This window comes from Colletotrichum chrysophilum (genome assembly GCF_026319265.1).
Source record: "Colletotrichum chrysophilum strain AFK26 chromosome Unknown scaffold_87, whole genome shotgun sequence".
Lineage (NCBI taxonomy): Eukaryota > Fungi > Ascomycota > Sordariomycetes > Glomerellales > Glomerellaceae > Colletotrichum > Colletotrichum chrysophilum.
In genome coordinates, this window is record NW_026517374.1 from 48849 (window position 1) to 76437 (window position 27589).

Here is a 27589-nt window from a genome sequence, read left to right on the forward strand (position 1 = left end):
GGTTAATTCGTAAAGCCTGATCCGTCATAGGGAGTCGGAGTATGTGCATATAGTAAGAGAAGTCCGAGAGATAAGCCGTCCATGAGAATCCTACCGGTCAATTGTGTTCCACGAATGATCTCAACATACTTACTTTGTCGCTCCACAGTCGGTTGCCGATTGCAAGTTGGAATAGAGCAATCTGAGACCCCCTTTCACAAATTTGAATATTCGTTGGAAGCAATGGTCCGGTTAGTCCAAATCATGCTTACTGTTATCCTAGGAATACTCCCTAGTTACTCGCGCGTACGACCACTCGCCCGGGGATAGCTTCGCGATCGACACTCACATCTAGCAACGGATGTAACCTCCGCCTGTGAGACGCAGAATGCCAAGGCCTCTGACGTGTTGATTTTAGCTTCTATTGCGCCAGTATTGGTTATGAGAAGCCTGTATAGATGTTGGAAGATGACGATTCGTGGACTTGTCGTGACAAGCACGGTAATTCGAAACCCACCAATGTGGAATCAACCTCGCACTTTGAAGGCTTGTTCTCCGGCGAACATGAATGGTCGTATGTGACAATGGGACAACGATACCCATCCCGTAGCTTTGAAGTATATAAGAGAGGTCAATGCTATTCATCGTGTTTGCATTCATCAGCACATTTGAGAAACATATCAGCTTTTATCATTCCTGAGTCACAACAGAAATCTTCACTTATACAACTGTAAGCGCACATGCCAAAAATTCATCCTTGGACTCAAAGACTTTATGAATGCACTCTGAGCTAACCGACAAAATCTCGTAGCCTTTCGACAACCACCATGAAGTTCTTCGCCGTCGCCGCTATCGCTTTCGCGTCTGTTGCCGTCACCGCTCCTGCGCCTGAAGGGCAGACTACGTCCATCAAGCTAAGCAAAGACTACGTCGACGCCATCATTGCCGCCTACCCTGACGTTCACAAGCGCGATTGCAGCTTCGACTTTAGCTGTGGCTGCATCTTTTGCACCTAAGGGAGATCGTCTAAGGAGAGCTGAGAGTTAGGCTGGACGTTTACTCGGTTGACCTGTCGGCCGTCAATGCAGTCGTGTACAACCTCAACACCCTGCGGCGCGCATCAATAGCTTGGATTATTTGAATGTAATACATCCATCAGTCTGGTGATACTGTGAATGTTGTGCAATGTTGGGAGTATGAGATTTATCGGCGAGTCACGCATGAGGCTACAGTATTGATGGTGACATCCGTTTGTATCATGATTAATTACTTGGCTAAAAAGAGTCCTCAAGTTTGTGAACAAAAAAAGGTTCCCCATTTAGTCGTGATGTTCCCGTATTCCGCTGTTGCAAAATCCGAGCGGCCTGTTTCACGGGACCATGATTCGTGACCGTTAATCATCGGGACCTTCCGCTGAAGTACTTCTGCCCTAGCCCGGACATGCACTGCCCCTCCTCGGCGCCGGCCGATCGAGACCCAGAAAATCTCGGAGCACGCTACGGCGGGAGCACCCGCCCGGAAGCGGATCATCCGGATCAGCTTCGGAAGGTTTTGCCGCACTGGGCTGCCGAGAGCAAGAGCCGCCGGAAACAACGCTCCGGCCTGTGCATCTGAGTTCACGCTCTGGACTTGCGGTTGACAATCGGACGTCCAATACTTGCAGAGGATATGCGCAATGCCACCGCATGCCGCAATCATGATGAAATTCGCGTTGCAGGACACGCACATGCTGCATGACGTCACGAATACACCATAGACATGATCACTATCGAACTGAGGTTTTCCAGAGACCAAAAACAGAAAAGGAATCGCAAAGACACGAAGTCCGGCGGTGGGCAAGTCTAGACGAACATCGACAGACCCAACCGTGGAACTAAACCCAAGGATCCCGCTTAGCGAGCGACATTGCAATCTCGCTCACAGTGAACAATGGCAACCAAGTCGGAAACGAACCCCGCCGCCGGCGACCCGATTACCACTAAGAACCAGGTCCTGCAAGCCGGCGCCTCGGCCGTCCAGGTCTGCTTTTGCCTGCCGATGCGACATATGGATAGTGGACTCCATCGTGCTAATCGGACAACCAGGACTTTGCGCCGCTGAAGAACGTCTGCGCGCACCTCAACGCGTTCCACGCCTACGCATCGGACCCGTCCCGGGTGGTTGAGGCGAACCACTATTGCGGACATTTGAACGACGATGTCCGACAGTGCATCCTCTACGACAGCCCCGAGCCCCACGCGCGCATCATTGGCATCGAGTACATGATTTCACCGAAATTGTACGAGACGCTGGACCCGGAGGAGCGGAAGCTGTGGCATAGCCATGTGTACGAGGTCAAGTCGGGGATGCTCCTCATGCCCCAGCCGTCGTTGCCCGATGCGCTGTGGGAGGCGGCGGAGAACAAGGAGATGGAGGAAATCGTTCGCGTCTACGGCAAGGTCTATCACCTCTGGCAGGTTGACAAGGGCCATCAGCTGCCTCTAGGAGAGCCGCAACTCATGACCAGCTTCACAGCGGAGGGGCAGTTGGACTTTGAGAAGTACGTTAGTGATCGAGACCGGCGGTTCAAGACGGATTATAAAGAAAAGCAGGAGGCGCGGAAGCATATTGTCTCGCCGTCGGTCCATCCCGACGCTGACCAAGCCTGGAAGAAGGCACAGCAGTAGAAGGGGGAGCCGAGGGGGCTGAGGTGCAGAGAGTCAAACACTAATGAGGTTAGATGCGACAGCCGCTGGGCTGGGTTGCAGTACTGGCTGGAAATAGGCAATCTGCGAGGTTGATGCATCGTGCCGCCGAGAAAGGGGACCAGCCGCTCCTAAATCCCCGATCATAATCATCATTGGTCCAGGCGTCGACTTTTTGGCATAAGGTTGCAAGCGGGTCGAACAGGAGAACGGCGACGCGAACGCTCGGCGGGGTTGGAGGGGAGGGGAGCATAGCAATTTTGGGCAGGTAATTAAGAACTAAAGTTTTACAGTTGCGGAGGGCAGCGCGAGACGAGATTGAAATCCATGTGAACACGGAGGACGGGGGCGCCGGTCGCGAGACTGAGAGAGAGAGCGTTCGAGTTTACGTGTGTGGACCAATATCATGAAGAAACTGGCCAAGTGACGACACCACAGCGAATGGCTGTCTTGCAAAGGACGCAAAGAACCCCGAGCTATCTCCTTTTTTGCGACCCTAGTGGCTCGATGTCGATGCTTCAGATTCGTCTCGAAACGTCCAAAATCCACCCACGAGCGATGCAGCCCACCCACTTGAGGCTGCCGGTGATCGAATGACACCTGCTCTAACTGTGGGCCGAGGTGAAACGTGAAGGGTAGATCCTGGTATTAGGATCCCTGCGCTGCCGGGGGGAGGCGCTCTCCTTGCAGCAATCTTGTGGATCTCGCGCTTCTCCTTTCCGTCGCGGAGAATTTTTATTTGGGGATGGTGGTTGTCTTGGTGGTGGTTTTGGTGGTTTGTGTGAGTGTGCGTGAGGTGGCAGCCGTGTTGGAGACGCGGGCGGGAATTATGACCGGAATTTAGCAGCCATGGAAACCAAACTGTATGAGCATGACAAAAGCGTAATGGCAAGGCAAGCAGGAGTGAAGTCCGCCAAGTGGCCAAGCAGTGTGCATCATCCGAGTGACGGACGGCCTTCCATGCAAGGTACCATACAACGCTCTTTTAGTCCGTCCGGCGGTCAGGTACCCGTTAATCTATGTATATTGCATCCGTTACCTTATGTCGAATACGGGGATTCGTGTGGGCAAGATAGATTGCTCCCCGGACCCCCGAGGAGATTGGCTTTACTATCGGTAGGGCCGCTGCTGATGATTGACGCTGATTGACGGCGACTCTCCACGCTGATGCGCTGCTGAAGCAGGTTGCTCGTTCTTGGCTTCTGGAGTTCACGGTCGCAACACCACACATAATCCCCGAGTCGGTCATCGGTAAGTGGTTCCCGATCGTCATAAACATCGACAATTGACAGCTTCTTGGAGGAGGCTCAGCTGGGGCTGGGCGGGATTGGGAACTGGGACTAGCGGCTCGCATCTTCTTGCCCTCGTCGTCTGGTCGAAATCTTTAAAACAAGACCAGCCACGATCTGGATGGATCTGGGCGGCATCTCCATCCGTCGCCTGTGTGGCTTCTTTTGGGCTAAACAGGCGACCCCTTCGGCCGGTCTCCGAGCGTCGGTCTCACCCTTGAGGGCGGGACGAAAAGGTGACTGCGTAGGGGAAAAGAGAGAGAAAGGAAGAGCAAGAGTGAGTGTGTGAGAGAGTCAGCAACACCAGACGAGTCCACGTTCTGTCCGTCCTACCCGCAGCCGCAGCCGGGACGCCACGATGCCTGCCTGCTTGCTGTCAACGTCAGGATTTCAGGAATGGGACGAAAAAGAATGGGAGGAATCTTCCAGCCCCGGCTTGCTGTTCGCTCTCGCCCTGCTTTCCACTCTCTCTTCGCTCGCCCTCGGCCGCCGCCATCGTCGCGCGCTTTGGGCTTTGCCTCTTGGCACGTGTATCACACCTCGAGTCTGTGACCCCCTTTTGGCCGAGAAGAGACGGGTCGACCCTGGGACAACAGACGACCTCGCAGCGGTGCACCCAGAAAAAGCAATGGGCCGCAGCCATCTCGCAGGAGGAGGGCAAAGAAGGTTCCTCTTTCGCAGGCATTATGACGGCGTAGTAAGCTTCATTATCCTCGCTCGCTGCCGCCCCCCTTCGTCCCCTTTTGGGCGCCTGGTGGTGGTCTGGCTGCGTTTTGGAGGGGCGCTGACATGCCCTGGCTCCGTTGTCAAATTGCTTACTAGGGCATCTGGTAATGCTCTGTGAAACACGCTCGCCTCTTCAGAGCCAACCCCTCAGCGCCTAATCGTCCGACCTCCCGTCTGTCTCGGCCCTGCCAAACACGGCTAGACGCCGTTTGTGAAAACTCGCCGTTGACTCGCGGGCAACCGACTTGACCATCCCGGACGAGAGCGGACAAGGGCGGACTTGCATGGGCTAGAAGGGTGGGAGGCAGGGGTCTTGTGTGTGTTAACAGACAGGGATCCTTCGCCAAACTCCAAGATCCACCAACACCACCACCAGCAGAGGCAGACTCAACCACCCAACATCCACATCCAACGCACTCCCAGAGCCTCCTCCACGTCCTGAATGCGCTGCCATATTGGCCATACTATGGTAATGCCCCCCATATGCCACCCGAATGCCTCGCTACCGGCCGCTGACAAGGCCTCGACCAACACGCGAACTGCACCATGCTCACCCTGACCAACCCCTGCCTCGCCTCACCCTTCCCCTTCCCTCCCCTTCCAGGGCCTATTCCCAGGCTTCCCTCCATCTGCCAAGAGAGGACTGGTTCAGGGTCAGGTCGCGACTCCGCCCAGCACCACAGCCTTGCGACAGGAGGTGTTGCAGATGATCTGAGCAGATCAGCGTACATCATTGATGGTGGGCGTTTGAGTACGTTTACGTCGTTTCGGCCCTCGTCCGCGAGGTTATGTATAAGATGACCTTCGCGGCGTCGTCTCGTCTTTTAGGTTTCTCCCTCTTCCTCCCTCACCCACACAATCAATATCATTCACTTGTGCCTTCGCTCTCCCAGCGGGCTTCGCTTTTCTTTTCTTCTCTTCTTCTCTTCCTTCACTTCGTTCCTTTAATCGTGCTGGGCACATTGAACTTAGTCTCTGCGAGACAAGATGCTTTCTTTCAAGGATATCATTATCGGCGCGTCCATGCTGGCGGTGGTTCGCGGCCACGCGGCTATCATTAATGCTCAGGGCGATGCCGGTGGTCCTGCTTCTGTTGGTTTCAAGGGTAAGTGAGCTGGAAAACAAACAAATCAGTTGGTGATGGCTTCAAAATGAGATTTCATCATCGGGGGATTCACTGGGCTTTATCGTGGAACTCATTTCACTGACTCCAAATTTCAGTCGACCCCAACCTTGCCCGCAACTGCACGACCATCAACCCCTGCCAGCAGGACGCCACCCTGATCCGCGATGCCGAGATCAAGGCCAACACCGTGAACGAGTGCGGACGTACTGAGATTTCCGGCAACATCGATGTCGGCGAGAACACCGAGAACGCCCTGGCTGCCGGCGCCGTCACACAGGTCAAGCCTGGCTCCAAGGTCACCGTCACCATCCACCAGGTGAACGCCGACGGTGCCGGCCCCTTCGCCTGCGACCTGGACCCTACCGGCAACTCCCTCGGTGCCACCGGCCAGACTCCTCTCGAGGTCACCAACAACGTCCCCGGAACCAACGGCTTCTCCCAGGCCAAGGCACAGCAGTTCAACATCACCGTCACGATGCCCAACGACCTCAAGTGCACCGGCGCCTCCACCGGAAACGTCTGCACCGTCCGCTGCCGTAACAACGCCGTCGCCGGCCCCTTCGGTGGCTGCTTCGCCGTCCAGCAATCCGATGTCACCCCCACCCAGAACACCCCCCAGAACATCAAGACCGCCCAGGACCTCGAGGGTGTCCTCGCCAAGCAGCAGCAGAACGCCGCCGACCTCCCGGCCGCCATTAAGGCTAACCAGATTGACGGCACCAAACAGGGCCAGGACAACATCGCTGCTGCCAACAAGCTTCTGGGTGTCCCTGAGGTCGTGACCAAGGAGTTCCCCGCCACCAACACCGGCCCATCTGTCGACGGCACTGCCGGCGCCGGAGGCAATGCCAACGCTGGAACTGGAAACGCGAACACCGGCAACACTGGCAACACTGGCAACAACAACGCCAACACCGGAGGCAACGCGAACGCCGGCGGTAACGGACGCCAGAGGGGCAAGAACCGCGGTGGAAAGCGCGCCGCCAGACAGAAGCGTGAGGAGAACAGCGGACTGAGATGGGCCAAGCGCTACGTCGTGCCCGGAGCCGACTTCCAGCCTGAGGTTGCCCCATGAAGAGCGAGAGGGCTTAGTCCGCAGCAGACAACAAGACTCCAATTAGAAGTTTCAGCTTCTACCTAGAGCGCGTTGCTTTCCCTCCTTCCTCCTTCATATGTGCCTCTCTCAGCGTTGACGTTGTGTGGTTCCCGACGACTCCCCCCCTCCTCCCTAATCAGTCTCCCACCTCCTTGTTTTGCACACAATATCAACACATCCGGAACTCAAATTTGTCAAAGGAAAGCATTCTTGTGCTTGTTGGAGCGGTTTGCAACTACAAACTCTTTTTCTCTCTATTGTGTGTAAAATTATAAAAAAATTTCATAGCAATGATTTGATGTCAAATCTTCGTTGTGCCTGGTTCTATTCTGAGATATGTGTGTGAACTTTGCTGCTGTGTGAGAGTTGGACTCACTTCTCATGTGCAGATTTCACTGTGAGTTTGCTCAGCACAGATGAATGAGATGTGAGTTGAGTGGGCAAATGCGAGAGCGATTGGGGTGTGCAGCTCTGCATCTCATCCTCGGAGCCGGTAAAGGTGGCCGAGCTGCTCTCAGGTACAATTCCGAGGGCACCATAATCCCACTTATGGTGCCCCCCAAGAGTTGCCTGCCCACCACCAAAAAAGCATTTTGACCGTTCCTGGGCGGATTTTGAAACCTGGGTGGTGGAGTCGTTGGTTTTTCCCTCCCGTCTGCCTCTCCTCTGAGCTGGTTATTTCCCTTGGTCCGCGTTAGGAGTGCCCGTGCTGAAACGCACGGATTCTATGGATAGCAAGCGAGGTCAGACGGAAAACGAGCCACGCTCGTACGATTTGAGCCGTGCAAATGGGATGCTACTTAGCACGGCTCCGTCTCACAGTGCAAAGGCCACGCGGAGTTGTGCGTGGAGGGGCTTCGGTTTTGGTCATATCCGCTTCACTTTGGTATTTTCTGTTGTTGAAGAATAAGTAACTCTGTGGTGGCGACTGCTTCAACGAGTTGCATCGGCCGCGGGCAGTCTTTCGCGAGTCGCATTGCCTTTGAGTTTCAAAGAGGGGAAGGTTTTCGCGGCCTCCGACATGCGACTTGCTTTTCTCCCGCTCTTCCGCTGAGAAAGAAGCAATCATGACATGCCTTGGCCACGCTATCTCCGTGGTATAAAGTCAGACTTCTGCCCACCTTGATTGATCAGCCGTACAGCAACTGCCCCCCGTTAGGTCCCTGATTTGGGGCGTGAGGAGACAAACCCTCCTGCGACGTTTCTCCAAGGTTTTGCAATGGCCCCGGTGGTGCTAAGCCCTACAGGTGGACATCAAGCTCTGTTCAGGTTCTCTTGGCTTCAACTGCAGGTGCGAAAGAAGATCCAGGTCCTGCGTTAGCTCATTGGAGGGACATGGACAATCCTGTAACTCGTTTTCAGGAACAGCAACACAAGTGACCTATCAGAAGCCCCAAAGGGCTCTTATCATTGATGCCACAGCTGAAAAGTCTCCAGTCTTTTTTTCCCTCTTGAGTTGCTGTGAAGGGCTGGGAGAAAAGTAAGTTGGCACACCAGCCCACAATTCTCTTGGAAGTTCAGTTGTACCTTGCAGAAAAGGGAAAGTCAATGACGTTCTCCTCCACACCAACATAAACGGGCAACCTCTACGGACATGTACTCAGTCGTCGTTTTTCAAAACGCAGTCTTCAGGAAGATCAATCACTTTATCGCCTCGCGCATTGCGCGGCTGGTATCATTGAGAAAATATCCGGTCGCGCTGGAGCTATCCGCGACTATGCCTTCTCGAATGTTCGGGCGTGGCTCGGCGTCTGGTGTTCAAGTCAAAGTTTCAAGTGTTTCGACGACAGACGTGGGGGACCCGGGTGAGGCGAGGAGAGCGAGAGCGGGAGAGGCTGACTGACCTCGGTGTGCCGAGAACGAGACATCAGATGCGCCGGCACATCCCAGCGATCATGTGAGTCAGGTACGTGTATGATGTACTCTTAACCTTACATCATCACTTTCTTTCTTAAAAGCCCTTCGCGTTTGATCGCTGTACTCTGTTGCTGTTTTGCGTTTTTACTCGCCTTTTGGCTTTAAACTCTCGATGCGCTCGCTGCATGTTCAAACGAGTTCAGGCACGAAACAAACGACATCAGTTTTGGGTTTGAGGTCGCAGTTCTGACAAGAAACTGACAAAGGGCGACAAGGGGCGAAGATGAGTCTGACAAGCTTAACATTGTAGCTTATTGCTATAGTCCCATGATACCCCGCCTGTCTTGACTTCAAATCTTGAGCCTGCGACGATGAGCTTGCAAGTGCATGCAGTGCTCGTGGTGGGCTCGTGGGAAAAGCGAGGAAATGCGGGCGCTGTGCATCCATATTTGACTCCAGACTAGGCGGCAACTCTCTTGCGCTCAGGTATAACATCGATGCCTAGTCTGGCCGCTTCTGACAAGATGTCAACCGATAAAACCTGTCCATATTTGGGACCACTTCTGCAAGTTTATACATCAGTTATCGGCTTCATCGATCAATCTTCCGCCAGCGTGCGGCTGCTTCCGCCGTTTGGTTCGCGATGACCCCACTTGGCAGTCCGGTTGACGGAGTTGCGGCACGATGAAAGCGGGACGGATATAAACAAGACAAAGTGCTCATGGACTCTCCACACCCACCGCCTTCTGCTTCATTAGCGCGAAGTCTCTGGAGTAGGGATTGAGAACAACGAACGTTCTCTTAGCAGTACGTCGTACTTTTGTGCTCAAACCGTTATACTTTACAGTGAAAATAACAAGACCCGTATAGCTAACGATCGGAGGCCGGACAAACCTTTATAGGGGGCGTTCTAGGTACTAACTTAAAGAAGCTCCGTATCCCCCGGATAACCTCCACTTTACCCGATTAGGTTAGCTATTTTTGTCCGTTTTCTGTTGTTTTTTATCGATAGTATGAGTACGTTAATTTTTACGTAAAAAACGCGATTTCTCAATCCCTACTCTGGAGGCCCCGAGTTGCGGCTTTGGGCCAAGTTCAAGGTCCGGGAATACACTCAAGATTTTCCCACTTCCGCTTCCTTGTGGCCGAGCGCTTCGCACATGACGGCATCATCTCCGAACGTCTCGCAGTACCGTTCAACTCGAACTAGCGGTACTCGGCTCGGAGGCCAAGCGCCGCCAAGGCAGCCGCAAAGCTTGACTGCTCACGCCGAGTGAAGGAATTGATGAAAAAAGATTGCTTGCGCAGATGGCGCGTATATGAAGGCGATCATTGACATTCGCAGACGACGGCGCGCTACCCTCCGCGAATTTGGTGCGCGTGCTAGGGGTTTTGTCTACCAGAAAGGGGCCTTTTGCGGCAGATTGATATTAAGGTCTACTTTTTGCAGATTCGGGGTAGCATTGACTACGTAAGTGCGGATATTGCCTCTGAGCCTCAGCCGGGACAAGCCCGAGATCGGGGTAAATCACGACGGCTTCGGCTCAATGGCTCCGATAGGTGGACTGGTTTCTCACGGTCCGCCATTCCGTACGATGCTCCGTGGATCCACGGCCCCACCGCCGGCATCACAAGCCGGGAGAGCATGGGCGGCAGGCATTGCCCGAGTTGGAATAGGGGGCCAAAAAGTAAAATAGACTAAGGGGCATAAGGGGTAAGAAGGGAATAAACAGCAGCGAATGCAAGACTTAACTCTGTTTTCTTGCATAACGCAGGCAATCCAAGGTTAAAACCTAAGCCATTTTTTTGCGTTAGATGCAAGGAACAGAGTCAGGAGATTGGACCCTGCAGTAGTTGAACACTTTAACCGGAGCCACAGCCACATGGCTATGAAAAAAGTCCCCGGTACTCTGTATTTTAAAACATCCCACGTGCTTGTCCGTGGCGCCATTGCTAGTACTGTTCAACACCACGATGGGTCAATTTTGTTATGAGAAAGATTGAGGCAAAAATATTAAAAGTGACGGGCGGTAGTGTCGGCGAGGAGTTGTGTTGTCAGATCTGACGGGTGGTCTAATGCACTCGAGTTGCGGCAACTCACACTTCGCCTAACGGCCTACATTGCCATCGTGCAGACCAGTGCCGCAGGTAAGGTGGTTGAGTTGGTCATCTGAGGCCGTCACATCCGCATCTGTGACTTCGGTACTGCGCTGCAAGTGCCGCGCACTCCGGATTCTGCAGGGGACGAATAGATTACCCAACCAATCGCAAAGAGCCACGGCCACGCGAGCGGAGGGCGGTGGGAGTTCTTCCGTCCAGGCGCCCCTTGCAGGAACCCCAACTTGGCTTTGCGGAGTAGACGCACGATGTCACCTCACTCTAAGAGGCGGCAACAGGTGCTTCTCTGAGCTGTGAGCTCGCTCATACCACCTCCAATCCCCGCATCACCAGCTCGCCGGTCCTGAGGTAATTAAACAATTTGTTGCGGCCGGCTTGCCGTCAGACATAGTGACAGAGCCAAGGTTGTCGCCCTACGAGACAAGCCTTCACAAGCCTTCGCCCAGAAAGTGCCCAGCTCTACCAAAGTCCTGGTCTCAGACCATGTTCGTCCAATATGGGACCGCCTCCTCTTGGAAGAGCGGGAAGACATCCGATCTTTTTTGGCGCCTTGGTCCCACCGGGACATCGCCTCTCCAATGAATCAGAGCCACCCGGATGAGTGTTCCCAATTGAAAGCATCACCACTCACTTAGAGGAACCTGACAAGCCCCTGGCCGGAGATTAGAGTGTTCGGGGGGACATGCGAGAGAGAGCGAGGGGGCTCAGTCCAACAGCACAGCGCCCATCTCATGATAGTTTAACCTTGAATGGCACTTCGAAACAGTTTTCGAGAGTCTATATAAGCTGGCCGAGGCCATCCCCTCAGTTGAAGGTTTGCTCCCCTCCTCATCCCAAGCCACTCGGACATTCTTTTCTGGCCCTGCCATTCACTCTTTTTCTTCAGACCGTCTGAATATTTCCACTCTTTTTCTATTCTCCTCGTCCCGTCTTTATCGACTGAACTCCCAACCTTTTGCCCCTTAAACCAAAACCACCATGTTGACCAAGGTTTCCGCCATCGCGGCCCTAGCGGCTGCTGTCCGCGCGCAGCAGGTCTGCACCCTCAACACTGAGACCAAGCCTGCCCTCACCTGGTCCACTTGCGCTGCCGGAGGCTCCTGCACCACCAACAACGGAGCCATCACCGTCGATGCCAACTGGCGCTGGACTCACCAGACCAGCGGCAGCACAAACTGCTACACCGGCAACAAGTGGGATACCTCCATCTGCAGCACTGGCGAGGACTGTGCCTCCAAGTGCTGTCTCGATGGCGCCGACTACTCCGGTACCTACGGTGCTAGCACCACGGGCAACTCCCTCAGCCTCAAATTCGTCCAGCAGGGTCCTTACAGCAAGAACATCGGTTCTCGCATGTACCTCATGGACAGCGCTGGCGAGAAGTACGAGATGTTCAAGCTTCTCGGCCAGGAGTTCACCTTTGATGTCGACGTCTCCAACCTTGGTGTAAGTTCAACACACCCCGCTACAATGAGTATAAAACTGATTAGGATTTCAGTGCGGCCTGAACGGCGCCCTCTACTTCGTCTCCATGGACGCGGACGGTGGTGTCGCCAAGTTCCCCACCAACAAGGCCGGCGCCAAGTACGGCACCGGATACTGCGACTCCCAGTGCCCCCGCGACCTCAAGTTCATCGACGGCAAGGCTAACGTCGAGGGCTGGACGCCGTCCTCCAACGACGCCAACGCCGGCGTCGGCAACATGGGCTCCTGCTGCTCCGAGATGGACATCTGGGAGGCCAACTCCGTCTCCACCGCCTACACCCCGCACCCCTGCGAGACCATCGGCCAGAAGAGCTGCTCCGGCGACGCTTGCGGCGGAACCTACAGCACTACCCGCTACGCCGGTCAGTGCGACCCCGACGGCTGCGACTTCAACAGCTACCGCATGGGCAACACCTCCTTCTACGGCAAGGGCTCCCAGTTCGCCATCGATACCTCCAAGAAGATCACCGTCGTCACCCAGTTCGTCGAGTCCGGCGGCGCCCTCACCGACATCAAGCGCTTCTACGTCCAGGACGGCAAGGTCTTTGCCAACTCCAAGTCTGACATCGCCGGCGTCGACGGCAACTCCATCACCCCCGGCTTCTGCACTGCTCAGAAGAAGGCTTTCGGCGACGAGGATGTCTTCACCCAGAAGGGCGGTCTTCCTCAGATGGGCAAGGCTCTTTCTGAGGGTATGGTTCTGGTCATGTCTGTCTGGGATGACGTGAGTTGCAAAACCCACCATTTGTTTATGATGAAGAAACACTTGGCTAACATGTTTCTTACAGCACCACTCCAACATGCTCTGGCTCGACTCCACCTACCCCACCGACAAGACCGGCCTCGGCACCGCTCGCGGCACTTGCAGCACCAGCTCCGGTGTCCCCGCCGACGTCGAGTCCCAGGCCCCCGACTCCACCGTCATCTTCTCCAACATCAAGGTCGGCCCCATCGGCTCCACCTTCAACTCTGCCGGCACTGCTGTTAGTAGCCCTATGCATCCCTTTCCTTCTTTCAACTGATGCTGACACTCATTCAAACAGTAATAAGCCATTTTTCGACTCCCGTGGCCACCGGTCTAAGCTCAGTAACCCGCGCGTGGAAGGTGGCTGAACGGCTAAGGGCACACTTTCTTGACCATTCTGGTGTAAATGATTTCTTCTCCTGTACATACACAGATGTCTTCGGCTTCTCGGATGCAATGAAGAGTCACCGAATAAAATTCTCTGCTAGTCTTTTGGACTGGCCTCTTTCGATAATAATCATTGTTCGCGTGATATGACAGCGGTGGTCTGTGTAAGCTGCAGGCTTCGTATAATTAAACATATGTAAACATCACCGTTTATTGGGCTACCGTATTGCTCGTAAGCAATGTAAATTGAAGATCATCTACACCTACGGAGGTGATTCAAACGGCAGAAACCTTCCGCAAGAGCCTGACCATCTCTTTGAGAACCACCGTTGCGGGTACCTGAGAAGAGTTGACGACTCAGAGTCTTAGACAGTGCTACCAGTCGAATAGCATCTACTCATCCATTGACACAGCGACCACGGAGAGCGTTACTGGGGATTTCTGAGACCTAGCGCCGATGAAAGTCAACTGATATGCCAAATGCATGCATGTAGGATCGCACTGCAAGAAGCAATACGGGAAGAGTTTATATATGTACATGACTTAGGGGCTACCACGTGATTTCTTCGCTTGAACTGCATGTTAACCCACACTGAAATAGAGACAAATCCTACCAGTAATGACCAGAGATTCACAGTTCTTCTGCCAAGAGTCCAGTAAAAACAACCACTTTCCTCGACTCGAAGCAGCCTGCAAAATGAGGACACGCACAGCAAGGACACGCACAGCAAGAGCTGTCTCTTTCAACGCGTCACCCTTGGTTGGAATATAACCCGACGGCGACCTGAAGAAAACTTCAAGTCTGGTGTGACGTCGCTTGACAAGTTGATAGATGTATTGGTCATATAACACGGGCATGAAGTGAAGCCTATGTATAAGCTATCGTATCCACCATCAAAACTTGCCGATGTAAACGTGCCACATTCTCACCTTCGGTTAAGAAAATGGACAATAAATGTATCGTTTGTTTACATCCAGCCATTAGTGACGCAAATCAGACTTCAAATGAGCCCGGCTATGTACCGGTGTGAGCACAGCAGTCATTGTGTGAGAGTTGATGACCAAGCTTACCACAGTGGGCATGTGACTGCGTGCTTCATAAGCCATGGCTCAATGCACTCAGAGCAGAAGATGTGACCGCATGGTAGCTGAGCTACCACAGTTCCAGCAGCAAAGTCATCTAGGCAGACTGAGCACGTCGTCGCTGTGGCGAGCTGGGCGGCTGTATCAAGCTTGCTGTGAGCAAGTTTGGCCAACGGAGGTCTGGTTGGCGGGGGAATTGTGCGGGACCGAGTGAGCGGTATTGAGACTGGAAGCCGGTACTGGTTCTGGGGCATCCTTTGTGGCGTGGATGTCGGCAGGAATGGGCGGCGATGAATGATCACCTTCTTCCAGGCAAACATATACAGGCCCAGGCCGATCAACAACGCAAAGGCGACGCAGAGGGCGGCTGCGACAGCACCGGGTTGCTTGGAAGGCTCCCAGGCCTCTGATGACTGGCTTGAGGCTGCATCCGGAGTGCCTGTCGGACTCATATGGAGAATGGCATGAGAAGCGTGGAGGAGAGGGAGGCAAAGACGAAGTGAAGTGCTGGATCAGGATTTTCGTCCCAAAGCCACGATTCCTGGCCCTATTTTAAAGCTCAACGACCAGAGTACAAAAGTGCCCATGGATACGTATTACCGAACGCATTCACCGACTTGTTTTCCATGTGATGTCTCGGCTGAGGGATTAACAATCATGATGCTCGGTTTGCCATATCTGGTGTTGATGACCAGGCGCCAGATTTCTTGGCAAACGATTGGTACGGCGTTGCTATTATCTGGGGGACTCTGCGCCCGTTTCCCATGGGGAAATTGGAGTTTGTAGGTAATTTTAACGTAATGGATGTCCTTTGCGTCCGAAAGGGAGAAAGGGCGCATCCCCCTTTTTGTATGAGGCATTTTCTCTTGGCATTCTCCCCCGTCGCTTCAGGGCTCGTGTAAGTGACGTTCTGGAAGAGGCCGCCTGCACAAGACAAAATTGCAAGAGCTTCAGCATATAAAAATTTGAATTGAAATTTTGGATTGTCGGTGAAACAGATACTGTTGCATTGCATCTTCTTTGCATCCCTTGTTTTGCCCCTGCGTGCATCGCCTTTCTTGTCACTTGACGTCGAGCTGTTGTACGGCCTATTTCTCATCATTGCCATGGAAGACTCCAAGAAAATGACAGAAGACACTCGCCCTGGCGGGAGTCACAACGCTCATATATCTTTTCGCGGTGACGAGGAGACGGGACATCAAAGTCGAGGAAGACCGGCCAACAACCAGAGTGCCGGCCGTCCGCGATCAGCACACTCAGCTGCTAGCTCCATGTCCAGGCGCCGACGACAAAGCACTTCGGAAAACTTTGGTATCCAAATCGGCTATCGAACTCTTTCAATTCACGTCTCCGAGTCCCAGCACGCTGCTGCGAATGCAGAGCCTGACCTCAAGGCGGCCAAGGAAGGCGACGATGAGTACTTTGCTGAGCTCAACTTCCATACCCTTCCTGGTGCTCAGGTCTGCCAGCAACTCGGCGTTTCGCCAGATCAAGGACTTCCTGAAGACGAAGCGTCTACTCGTCTTCAGAAGAACGGACCCAATACCCTCCCAGAGCCTAAGACAAACTACCTCAAGAAACTCTTCGTCTACGTCTTTGGTGGCTTTTGCTCCGTTCTCTGGATCGGCGCTATCATCTTTTTCATCTGCTGGAAACCCCTGAGCGATCCTCCCTCCGCCCAGAATCTTGCCATGGCTGTCTTGATCCTTATCGTCATCTTTCTCCAGGCTGGCTTCTCCGCCTTTCAAGACTGGTCCACTCAGAAGACCATGAAGTCCATCACCAACCTCCTTCCCTCCGAGACACTCGTCATGCGGAATGGTTCCGTCAAGCGAATGACCGCATCGGAGCTTGTCGAGGGCGACATCGTTCACCTGCGTACCGGCAGCAAGGTCCCAGCTGATCTTCGACTTCTTTCCCACTCAGGCGACATCCATTTCGATCGAGGCGTCCTCACCGGCGAATCCGACGAGGTCGAAGGCGCCATCGACTCGACCGACCCAAACTTTCTCGAGAGTCGTAATATTGCATTGATGGGCACAACCGTCGTAAACGGCCACGGCATCGGTGTTGTGATCTTGACTGGTGCTCAATCGGTCATGGGAAGAGTTGCTCGAGCTACAACAGACGTCGGAGAGAAGGTCACACTGATTCAAAAGGAGATTTGGAGATTCGTTCGAATCATCGTCGTTCTCACAGTCTTCCTGGCGCTCCTGATCTTTGTGGCCTGGATCGCTTGGCTGAAGCGTGATCACCCTTCGTACATGAACGTGGTTCAAATGTTGAACAATGTTATGGGCTGCGTCGTCGCCTTTATCCCCGAGGGCATGCCGGTGGCTGTCGCATTGACACTCATGATGGTCGCCCGAAGGATGAAGGCGGTCAACATCCTCCCCAAGGGTCTCTCTACTGTTGAAACTTTGGGTTGCGTCAATGTCATATGCTCTGATAAGACTGGGACGTTGACACAGAATCAGATGACTGTCAACTCTGTCGCGTTCGTGGACCAGCTCCTTAGTTCACCTGACGTTGTGCACCAAGCTCTCAACACGGAGAAGCCCGATGCGATCTTTTCTATGCTACAGAAAGCTTCCCTCCTATGCAATGACGCATCATTCGGAGCAGATTCGATGCATCTACCCCCTCGGGAGAGAATAGCCGAGGGCAACGCCACGGACGTAGCTGTCCTCAAGTTTGCTGCCTCAGCCCGAGACGGGGACGCGATCGTGTCGAATTTCCCACGAGTGTTCTCCATTCCATTCAACTCCAAGAACAAGTGGATGCTTACACTGGTCCACGAAGGTGCCGCGGAGAAGGGCAACTATTTCCGCATGTTTGTCAAAGGGGCACCTGACGTTTTGTTGCCAGCCTGTTCCAGCTTCTGGTCGGGGAGAACACAATCAACCGAGGCCCTTGGCGCAAATGCCAAGACGTCATTCGAAGAAATTCAGGACAAGCTTTCTCGCAACGCTGAGAGAGTTGTGGTCATCTGCGAGAAAGTCTTGGAGACTGTTCATTCTCCTGGAACCAATGCCTTCAGCGACGAAGTTGCGATGAAAGCTTTGGAGAACCTCACTGTTGTGGGCATTCTGGGTATCATCGACCCTCCCCGGACGGAGGCCGCCTCCACCGTCGCCAACTGCCGGCGTGCTGGGGCGAGATTCTTCATGGTCACTGGTGACTACGGCATTACTGCCGCCGCCATAGCCCACAACATTGGCATTTTCACCACATCGGAGCCCGACACCTTTGACACCATCAGGAGGGGTATGACACCCACAGCCGAAGAGCTTCGACGTGAGCGCCTTGCTGGAAACGGCCGCAGTCTCCTTCTCGAGGGAGCTTCCGTCGCTCGTCTGATGGCACAAGACTGGGACATTGTCTGCGAGTACGACGAGATTGTCTTCTCGCGCACGACTCCTGAGCAGAAGCTGCGCATCGTCAATGAGTTTCGCGACCGTGAGAATGTGGTTGCGGTGACTGGTGACGGTGTCAATGATGCTCCGGCACTTCGGGCTGCTGATGTCGGCGTAGCTGTCGTCACAGGCAGTGATGTTGCGATTGAGGCAGCGGATCTTGTTCTCATGGATCAGTTTGACTCCATCGTCGAAGCCATTCGTCTCGGACGTCTCGTCTTTCAGAATCTGCAGAAGGTCATTGCGTATCTTCTTCCTGCAGGCAGCTGGTCTGAGATCTGGCCGGTGCTCGTTAACGCCTTCTTTGGAGTTCCTCTACCGTTGAGCGTCTTTCTCATGATAGTCATCTGCGTCTTCACCGACCTGTTCCTCTCTCTGTCGCTCATCATGGAGAAGCAAGAGTTTGATTTGCTTTCTCTACCCCCTCGCAATGCCAAGCGTGATCACCTCATCAATCTCAAGATCTACGCGCAAGCATACCTCTTCACGGGATTCATGGAGACGGTCTGCGCGCATTCAATGTTCTTCTTCTACATGTGGAAGTACGCCGGCTTCCCAATTCATGAGCTTTTCTTCTTGTTTGAAGGCTATGCTGAAGGCTACCATGGGTACACCCTCGATGAGCTCACCAACTTCAATGCAACCGGCCAGTGCGTCTACTTTGTCACGTTGTTGTTCCTCCAGTGGGGCAATATCCTCGCGGTTCGCAACCGGAGACTCAGTATCGTTCAGGCAGATCCGATCACCAAGGAGAGACGAAACCCGTGGCTTATTGCGAGCGCTATCATCAGTCTCGCGATCGCGATTTTCGTTACCGAAGTTCCCGGGATTCAGAAGCTTTTCGGCACAGCTTCCGTTCCAATTGAATTCTGGCTTATTCCCGTGCCTTTGGCGTTGGGCATCTTGTTCATGGACGAGATTCGAAAGCTGGCTGTAGGACTATTCCCACGAGGTCCGATTGCTAGAGTTGCGTGGTGAGCGATGACTCGGAATACAATCGCAGAGAAACAGGTTGCCTAGACACGTGAGCGGCCAGACTAGAATTCAATATTAATGTTAAAAAGTCTGAAGCCGGCTTCGATATTTTGAACATGATGGTGTGCTGCATGCCCGTCATTACGCTCGTAAGACCCTTAGAGAGACCTGGCTCAGAGCTCACTATTCCGTCGGCTGCCCCTGAGCCTGAGTGTGTTACAGATGCCGACTGAGCCAGACCAAACTTTCGGTTTCCCCGGCCCCACAATGATCAGCACACCAGACAAGTAGAGTAATCTCAGACCAACACAAAATAGTAAGGGTTCGGATGAGGTAATTCGAGTTTGCTTGGAACTTGTACTCTAGGAGACTAGATCGAGCCGTCTGTGAAGTCACAGGCAATGACGGCGAAGCGGGAAAGATTGGCGTCCCGAAAGCTGCTATTTGAATCCGGCAAAAGCAAAATATGTGAGTATTTTAAAGTTCACTGTAGTTTATTTGAGGTCGCTCCACTGTTTTACGCACATTGCGATGTTCTGAAGTCTTTGCTGCCTTCGGCAAAGGACATGAAAATAGAGTTCGAGGAGCCACTTTGTCAAACCCCACAATCCGGGCTGCGCACCGCATAATTAGGCAAGTCTGACGAGTATCGTAGGGTTGAAGAAAGGCACCGCTCGCCAAGATGAGCCGAGAAAACGGTTGGAATGTGATAGATAGTTCATCCGCAGTTGTCAGTAATGCGAACTGGGATCAAGGCTGCTTTATTTAGCACGAGGCCTTCCAAGCTGGCTAAAGTCGGGGAGCAGGTTTCGCATCAGCAGGGCATGTCCTGTTTCACATTGGGAGGCTGTCTTCTAGAAGCGTTCTTGATGGCCCTTACTGAGTCAGTAACGCGGATTTTATTGTAAATTCGCTGCGCCATTGATTGCGACGTCGGCACGCTGTTCAAGGCCGCCAGGTAGCTGGTAGGGCTGTATCCACCGTTCCCGTTCTCCGGAGATGAATGTCTACCGGACTACTCCACGTCATCAATGATAAATAGCCCATGCCGCTGGTCATGCAAGGCCCTTTTTTTATCAGCCAGCCTCATGACCACATTGTTTGTCTACTTCTTGCATTCTTGAAGCTATTCTCCGAAATAGAGATCCCAAAAACATTCAACAATCGACATCACTCCCACGTGTAATCCAGCAAAATGAAGGCCTCCGCACTCACACTAGCTGCCGCTTTCTTCAGGTACGTTCGCAAACTTTCCTCGCCAGAGCATTATTGACTCACCATATGTAGCACCGCCCTCTCTCAAGAGTTATTTAGATGTCGCTGCGCGGACGCGAACGGCGAAAACGTCCATGGCATCATACCCCTTTGCGCAGAAAGGGGTGGGAAAAATGCAGACCTTTTTGACGATCTGTGCATCAAGCTTACCTCCAAGCTCACCGACGAGGATTGCGCCAAGATTCAGCAAGGTTCCAAGGGCGACTGCATCGTGGACGTCCAGGAAACAGGAGGCACTACCTTGGTCACGACAGTCTACGCATCAGCCACGGTCACGCCCACGGCGAAACCCAAACTCTGAGCTATCTAAGTCATCAGTGGGAGGCGAGATATGATTCACGAAACTCCGAAGGCAGAGAATGTGGCATTTACATTAGCTAGTACGAAAGCGCGGCTAGCGGTACAACGGCACGCAAACATTTTGTACGACGATTTTCTACTGAACTTGACGTGGTTAGCATGTACAATACTGGTTGTTGATTTGAGCTTGAAAGTTACACGAAGTATCATTTTTGGGAAGTTGCAGTGCAGTTGCCAGACGCTTGGCCGGTGGGGAGATAACCCCCTCTACTTGAGCGATAAGTCATTCGATCAGACACGACGTTATGAATTCAACACTAGGTTGCATGTATCGACGGGGACGTATAAGCTTCATCGAAATTCTGAGTTTACAAAACGTCCGCACGTTAACGACATTCCAACATCTAGTGATTCCCCTCCAGCGGGGGCGGAGGCGGGGGTCGCAGTCCTCCGTCGCCTTTCAACTCCTGTGAAATCTTCCATTCCTTCACTAACCCGTCTTGCCAAGCCTGCACTGAGATCCACTCCTCATCACCAGCAGGAGTTATTATGAACAGACTGTCGTCCCCTTCCATGGCCTTCACCGAAGGCTTTCGGACTCTCTTGGCCAAATCCCCGAAATACAAGCTGTCTCCTTGGGGAGGAATACGTAACCACTGATGCTTCGGGCTGCAGACATCCCTCGAGTCAGAGTCAGGATCGCGCAATCGAGCGAGACACTCTTCGCAAAAGTCTCGATTGGCGCAGTGCGTGCAGTGAAAGAAATTCTGGTCTCGGTTCGCCAGATTGGTGCATTTCTTTCCATCGGGACTACTACCATCACAATGAGCGCCCCATCGTACGTTCGTCATGTAGATCTCGATCTCAGGGTCAAACAGCCTGCTTCGAAGCAAAGAATGCGCGTGGAAAGTGGCCACATCTCCGTTTGGCGTAGGTTGGTTGTCGCCGTCGGCTGCGTTCTGTGTCTCTACATTGCCGTTGTCCTTGTCGTTATCCTTGCTTTCAGCTGTGGCAACCTGATCCTCGAAGTAAGCTTGGGCAGCATCGAGGCGTTGGTACTGTTTGTAGAGATCCGGAACCTGAGCCCTTGTAGCCTGGATGATGTCGTGCGCTAAAGTGGTTACTACCTCCAACAACCGCTGCCTGTCCTCTGGTCTGACGTCTTTCAAGTCCTCAGGACTGAATTGCAGGGCCACAGTGACGGTGTCCGGTGGGATTAGAAGAGACAATGCGACGGCAGCGTATTCTAGATCATGGCATTGCAAGAAATTCTGGAAGAGCATTTCGAAACCCACGTAGTCGTTCTCGGGAATGTCGTCCGAAAGAATTTGCAAAGCTTCCTTGACTCGATGCCGGAGAACCTCTCGGGCGCTTTCCCTGTCGTTGTTCCGCGCGTAGAGAGCTCCCAAAAGTCCAGTAGATTCCATATCGATGTTTGTAACCTCAGAGTCGTCCTTCGCCATTTTGGTTAGTGCCTCCATGTGGTCATGTTGCAACCCCTCGTCCAATAACTTCTCGAAATAGTGGTTCGAGAGTGCTGATGTAGCTTTGGAGCGCGCCCTGAGCGCGCTAGGTCCGCCGCATCTCTTGAGAAAGTCTCTGCTTTCCGTCCAAAGCCGTATGGCCTCTTCTGTCGGATCTCTGCCATTAGTCGAGACCCCAAAGTTGTAAGCTCCTACACCTTGGTAATACAACAACATGCCCCTGATTTCATCGTCGACGTATTGCACACTGGACATCTTGTTGGCATCCCTCCGGTGAAGGATCGCAGTGGCGGACTCCATCGATTTCATGATCTCCTTGAGAAGACCTGAGTCCTCCTTGGCTGAGCGGAATACGCCCCAGATAAGGGAATCATAGCCATCCTCAAGCATCACCGATCTGAAAAACTCAAGTGCCAACTCTTGGTCAGTCTTCGAAAAGATCTTCTCCAACACCTGTATGACTTCTGCAGGGTCAGCGAGACTCAAGGTCGCTTGGAGAAGACCTATCTGGCCGCATATGACTTGTGATATTTCCTTGCTTTCACAAGCAATTGAATAGTGGGTCGCCGCTTGACGCACGTTGTCTATCTTCACAGCAATTCCCGCCAGCATGATATGCATTGTGACAATTTCCACGTTGTTGCCCTCGGGGTGCGCGTTGTCCTGCGCTGCTCTGTCTAGAGCAATCTCAAGCTGTGCGATGGCGTCCGCTTGCAAGTCTAGGCAGTCATATACCACCCCGAGTTCACGGTAGCACAACCAGCTCGGATTATCGCATTCGATAGCTCGCTTGTATAGCGAAATTGCCGCCTCATAGTCATTCTTTGCCGATGCGGCCTTGGCCAGACCCTCATACCACAGAGAGTCCAGATCAGTGTCTGGCAGACCCAGTACATCTTGACACCATTTGTTTGTGGTTTCCCAGTCAAGATTACCCTCAAGAGAAGCAATGTATTAGTCTACTTCGTATTTCTCCTCGTTGGAATCGTCTGGAGATATTGGGGACGGCGCGGGATGAACTTGGTCCTGACTTACGTCAATATACAGATCTGAATGGAGATTGGCTAGTTGCGGATTACTTACCAGTTCCATAAAGCGTTTCAGCCATTTTGAAGCGTTGTACATTTGCCAGCTCCTCTGTCTCAAGAGGCCCCGCAACACCGTCTTCACCAATTCATTCAAGTAGCCCGTAATAGGACTGGAAGCCCTCTGGACAGCCGTACGCCATTTCCTATCCACCTTTCGCACCGCTGCGGAGTCCATAAGCCACGTTTGGATGGCTCTCATCTCGTCCACAGACCACTCAATATCCTGCCAGATTTTGATGTGGCGTTGAAAGACTGTGTCGTCTTTGAAGATTTTATACAGACCCTGGCCAATTTCTGAACGCTGATCATCTCTTAGCATTCCCTTGTCCTCGTCTTCGAGCTCGCGAACGCGATTGAGGTGGTACGGTAAAAATTCAACAACATAACGGCCAACATTCTGTGTCGCATCCGTGGGCTCGTTGCTCAAGTACTTGAAAGCCTGAGTGACAATGGTGTAGTTTGCTTCGAGCTCGTCAACGGCAAGAGGTCTCTTGCTGCTGTGCGCTGGGTTGAAAGCCTCGCCGTCGAAGTTGAACTTGAACTTATTTCGAATTGCCATGTCCGCAAGGTCCCACAGGAAATTTCCACAAAGCTCTTGGTCGACATTGTTGATGGAAATAGTCATACTGATGGTCGATCCTCCCGTTGACTGTTGCGATTGTCCGGAAGAGGTGTCAACCTTCTGCAAATATTCCTCCACTCCGTCCTGGAGATAAACGTAATATTCATCTTCAATGCTCAGTATAGCCGAGTATTTGGTCCGAATTACGTACTCGAGGGACGTCAGTGAAGCAATGTCGGAGGTCAATACCTATAATCCGCATGAGTCTATGCGTCTTACTTCGAACACGAACAAACTTACCATGGCGGCCTCAAGCTGTGCTAAAGACATGTAATCATGGCTGTACATGACCCATTTCAGCAACTCATTGAGCTCTGAAATCTCGTCTGCGGTCAAGGAGCGCTCCAGGTCTTTGATAGCGGCTTCTAGGCTGCTCATTGTCTGATCAAGCATTTCGTCGAGCTCCTGAATTGCAGTCCGCTTGCTCAGTTGTCGCATCAACCTGTCCAACTCGAAGCGCAAGAGTGAGTACTTTCCGTCAACCTTCGGAGGTATCTTCTCGAGAATCTTTGCCTTTGCCCTTTCCTGTTCAGAATTTGGCTTCGTGCTTTGCAGCATTCCATTTTTGTTGAGCGTATCTTGAATGAGGATGCGCATGTCGTCTTGGTTGTGCTTCTCCATGTCGATTCGAAGCGCTCCGCTGACATTCGCGTTCTTGTCAAACAAGCTATTCGTGCCGCTGATCAGTAGACGCGCCCGCCCGGCCGACTCTTGCTCCAGCTGAAAGTCGGAAGCAAAGTCCAGCAGCATCCCAGCTTGTGCGTCAGGTAGGTTCTCGACGCCGTCAAACACAAAATAGTATGTGGCTCCCGAACCAGCCGCCCCAATGTTGAGTTCCTTCCACATATTAATCAGATCCGAGCTTGTAGAGGAGCGAAAGACTGCCGGCTTTGTGTCGCAGGCTTTTCCCAACGTCTTCAGTACCGTGGCATCGACCCGAGCAATTTGAAAAGCCATGTACTTCAAGGCAGACTGCACGGAGTTCTTGTTGTCATCCGACTTTCTAGCACTCGGTGGAAAGAAGTAATGCGCGACGTAGGTACGGTCCTTTTGCTCCTCCAGACGCTTGGTGATTAGAGCGCAAGCTGACGTCTTGCCAGAGGATGGAGGACCAGAGACGATGAGCACGTCTCTCTCTTTACCCGCAGTCCAGGAGAGGTATGCATTATGTTTCCAGATCCATGAACCGGTGTTGTCGAGACACTTGTTGGCGAGGTCGACGCATGTCTGCGTGGTTGTCGTGTCAAGGTGAACCGTCAATGGCACACCTAGAATATCGCGAATCTTGGTCAGAGTCTTGGTGCGATCTGAGTCGTCATTCAGAGACTGCACGCCCCTCTGCGTCTCTTGCACCGTCTGATGCGTTTCCTCGGCGATCTTGCCGAAAACGACAATCTTCTCGAGTGCAACGGCCATGTCCTTCCTCGTTTCTGCAACCACAGCAAGCGTCACGGTGCCTTCAACGTCACGTTGACCCTGGAGAAACCCCTTGAATTCGGCCATCTCGTCGCTCAAACCCGAGTTCTCGCCCAAGATGAGCTTGGTCTGCTCCCAGAAGCGGTCGCGTTTGCGACTCTGGCGATACTTGACGACATGGGCGCAGATCTTGACGAAACTAACCAAAACCAGGTGGATTTGCTCAACCAGCAACGGATCAAGATTTTCCACAGATCGGTAAATCTGAAACTGAGACAGTGCCGAAGAAACTTCGCTGAAGACGCTATCAATAGCGTTGTTGTAGCCCCTGATGGTTTGAGGGATATCAAAGACGAAGGAAAGCGCTGTTGTAGTAATGCTTGCTGCCACAGGAGGTATGGGGATCTACAAATATTGAGTCAATGTTGAACAGGTGATGCAGTCGTTCAGGCATTCAAACCATACCAGAGATGAAGCTTGGGCCGCAGCTCCAACAAGCAACTTCAAGTATTCCAACGACTTGAGTCCGACCGTTTTCGCAGTGTCCCACTTGTCTTCTGGCTTTGACTCTGAACCTGAAGCCCTCTCGCAAGTTTTCTCAATTCTTCTCTGAACATCCTCAAAACTCTGAACTTCACCTCGCTTCAATGACTCTCCACAGATGCTTTCAAATGATGCAGCGGCTTCAGCCCATATCTTATCCATCGATATACCTCCCTTGGCTGTTCTGCTCTGGGGCAAATTCGGCTGCTGATGGTTCCTCATTCCGTGTTCTTGGTTGGTGATGGAAAACAGGGAGCATGGGTACTGGGGAAGCTGAATCGCACCTGGGCTCCGATATTTAAGATCTCATGAAGGGAAACCTCGGCATGAGCAATGGATCTTTTGTAAAAGCTGAGAACTTGGCCCACATCTTTTTCCTGTCTGTTTGAGTGCAGCCTAGTGTACGTCGCAACTAAGTCGCCAATTCTGGCGAAGACTGCAGCCTAATCCTACATGCATGCTGAAATTAGACCCGCTGACCGGTCCAATCCGCTACCATAATCAGAGGCATGGGGGTTGATCTGCGGCACAGAATCGCAATCGGCAAGTCGTAAATGCCGGAGTACAGTCTGGTAAAATGCTGCCTGTACTGCCTAGGCTCCTGGGACTGCAGTCGCCAAGCGTACCTAGTACCTTATTATTGAAGATGTAATCGACAGCAGAAACCTCTGGGAGTAGCGAAGGCTTTCAGCTGTGCTCCGATAAGCCACAGGATAAATGCCGTGAATTTCTTTAAGTGATGTTTGCACTACACAGCTGTGAACTTGATTATCCCTACCGACGCTTTAGCAGTCCAGCCGCCAGTGATGCACCCACCCACAGCTATCGATAAGTGCAGCCAACGCTGAGTGGTGAGGACGAGACGGAGACCGAGTCAAAATCAACGAATCATGTGTGCACTGCGTGTCCGAAATCCGACGCAAGGCTAGACATGGCCATGAAGTGAACGCGGGGTTGAAGGTCCTGTTCCCACTAGTATCCCGCCTTCATAACGCCATTGCGGCGCTACTTAATCCCATATTCTTGGCCATTAGCAATCACCATGTGTTATCGGATCATCGAACTGTACAGCGCTTGCAGCTGCCTTTACTACGAGCACGATATTGACAAATGCGCGAGCTATGGCAGACCTGGTCATTTCGTTCAGAAAAGAACGATTTTTGTTGGATACACATGCCAGAACCACACTTCATCGGCTGAATCCTATCCGGACTCTGGCATCGCGCTTGGCCTCCGACTCGAAGCAACAAATTCGTGCCGTGTTCCAGGCGACTTGCCAGCTTCCAGGCAATCGCAAGACATACTCTCGCAGCAGAAGGGTCTGGTGCAAGAGCGAGCCGATGAACTTGACGAAGGATACGAGGAACCCAGTCCGGCCGCTGACCATGAAATCTCGGGAGGGGCCCGCCAGCAATATCCAGTTGAATCAAGCCACAACGTTCATGCTGGTCGCTCATTATCTCACGAAGACATTACCAAGCCAAATTTGAAGACCAGTCTCCCGTCGAAGTCTCCGAGAAAAGGTATATCAAAAAGCTTACATGGCATCTACCATCATCTCTCAAAGCGTGATAGCTAACGACGGCATCTTTGTGCGTACAGACTTGGTTGGCCTGGCAACAATTTCTCTCATCGAGGGCGACCTCAAGCTACTTTGGCGGAAGATCATAAGCCAGGCCTTGTCATTTGAGGAGGCATTGAAGATAGTACGCCGACATGTGTCGTTGCACTTCAGCTATCTGGAATCCCTCGCAAACACAAAGACGCAACGCACTCTGGTCATCACTCTGAAGCTCGTTGAGAAAAAAGTCAGCGCCAGAATAATAGAAGCTATTGAAAGCAACGCCGAGAGTGAGGATGAAGCATCGTTGAAGCCTTCTGCAAGGCTCGAGGGA

At 52.7% G+C, this 27589-nt stretch overlaps 5 protein-coding genes across 5 annotated transcripts; 4 read left to right on the forward strand and 1 right to left on the reverse strand.

Annotated features, from left to right (window-relative positions):
* Positions 1-1908: 1908 nt before the first annotated feature.
* Positions 1909-2645, forward strand: COL26b_009223 (uncharacterized protein; the record flags this gene model as incomplete). Its single annotated transcript, XM_053181959.1, has 2 exons — positions 1909-1998; positions 2064-2645. The coding sequence occupies 2 exons, from the start codon at positions 1909-1911 to the stop codon at positions 2643-2645; spliced, it is 672 nt and encodes a 223-aa protein (XP_053034075.1).
* A 3020-nt stretch (positions 2646-5665) lies between these two features.
* Positions 5666-6879, forward strand: COL26b_009224 (uncharacterized protein; the record flags this gene model as incomplete). Its single annotated transcript, XM_053181960.1, has 2 exons — positions 5666-5783; positions 5900-6879. The coding sequence occupies 2 exons, from the start codon at positions 5666-5668 to the stop codon at positions 6877-6879; spliced, it is 1098 nt and encodes a 365-aa protein (XP_053034076.1).
* A 4974-nt stretch (positions 6880-11853) lies between these two features.
* On the forward strand, positions 11854-13406 carry CBH1_3 (CENP-B protein 1; the record flags this gene model as incomplete). The annotated part of the gene is made up of 4 exons (XM_053181961.1): positions 11854-12321; positions 12374-13084; positions 13149-13343; positions 13404-13406. The coding sequence occupies 4 exons, from the start codon at positions 11854-11856 to the stop codon at positions 13404-13406; spliced, it is 1377 nt and encodes a 458-aa protein (XP_053034077.1).
* Positions 13407-15846: 2440 nt separating this feature from the next.
* COL26b_009226 (uncharacterized protein) lies at positions 15847-18969 on the forward strand (the record flags this gene model as incomplete). Its single annotated transcript, XM_053181962.1, has 1 exon — positions 15847-18969. One exon carries the CDS (start codon positions 15847-15849, stop codon positions 18967-18969), a length of 3123 nt encoding a protein of 1040 aa, XP_053034078.1.
* A 1976-nt stretch (positions 18970-20945) lies between these two features.
* On the reverse strand, positions 20946-25916 carry COL26b_009227 (uncharacterized protein; the record flags this gene model as incomplete). The annotated part of the gene is made up of 4 exons (XM_053181963.1): positions 20946-22961; positions 23109-23924; positions 23976-25556; positions 25617-25916. The coding sequence occupies 4 exons, from the start codon at positions 25914-25916 to the stop codon at positions 20946-20948; spliced, it is 4713 nt and encodes a 1570-aa protein (XP_053034079.1).
* Positions 25917-27589: the final 1673 nt, after the last annotated feature.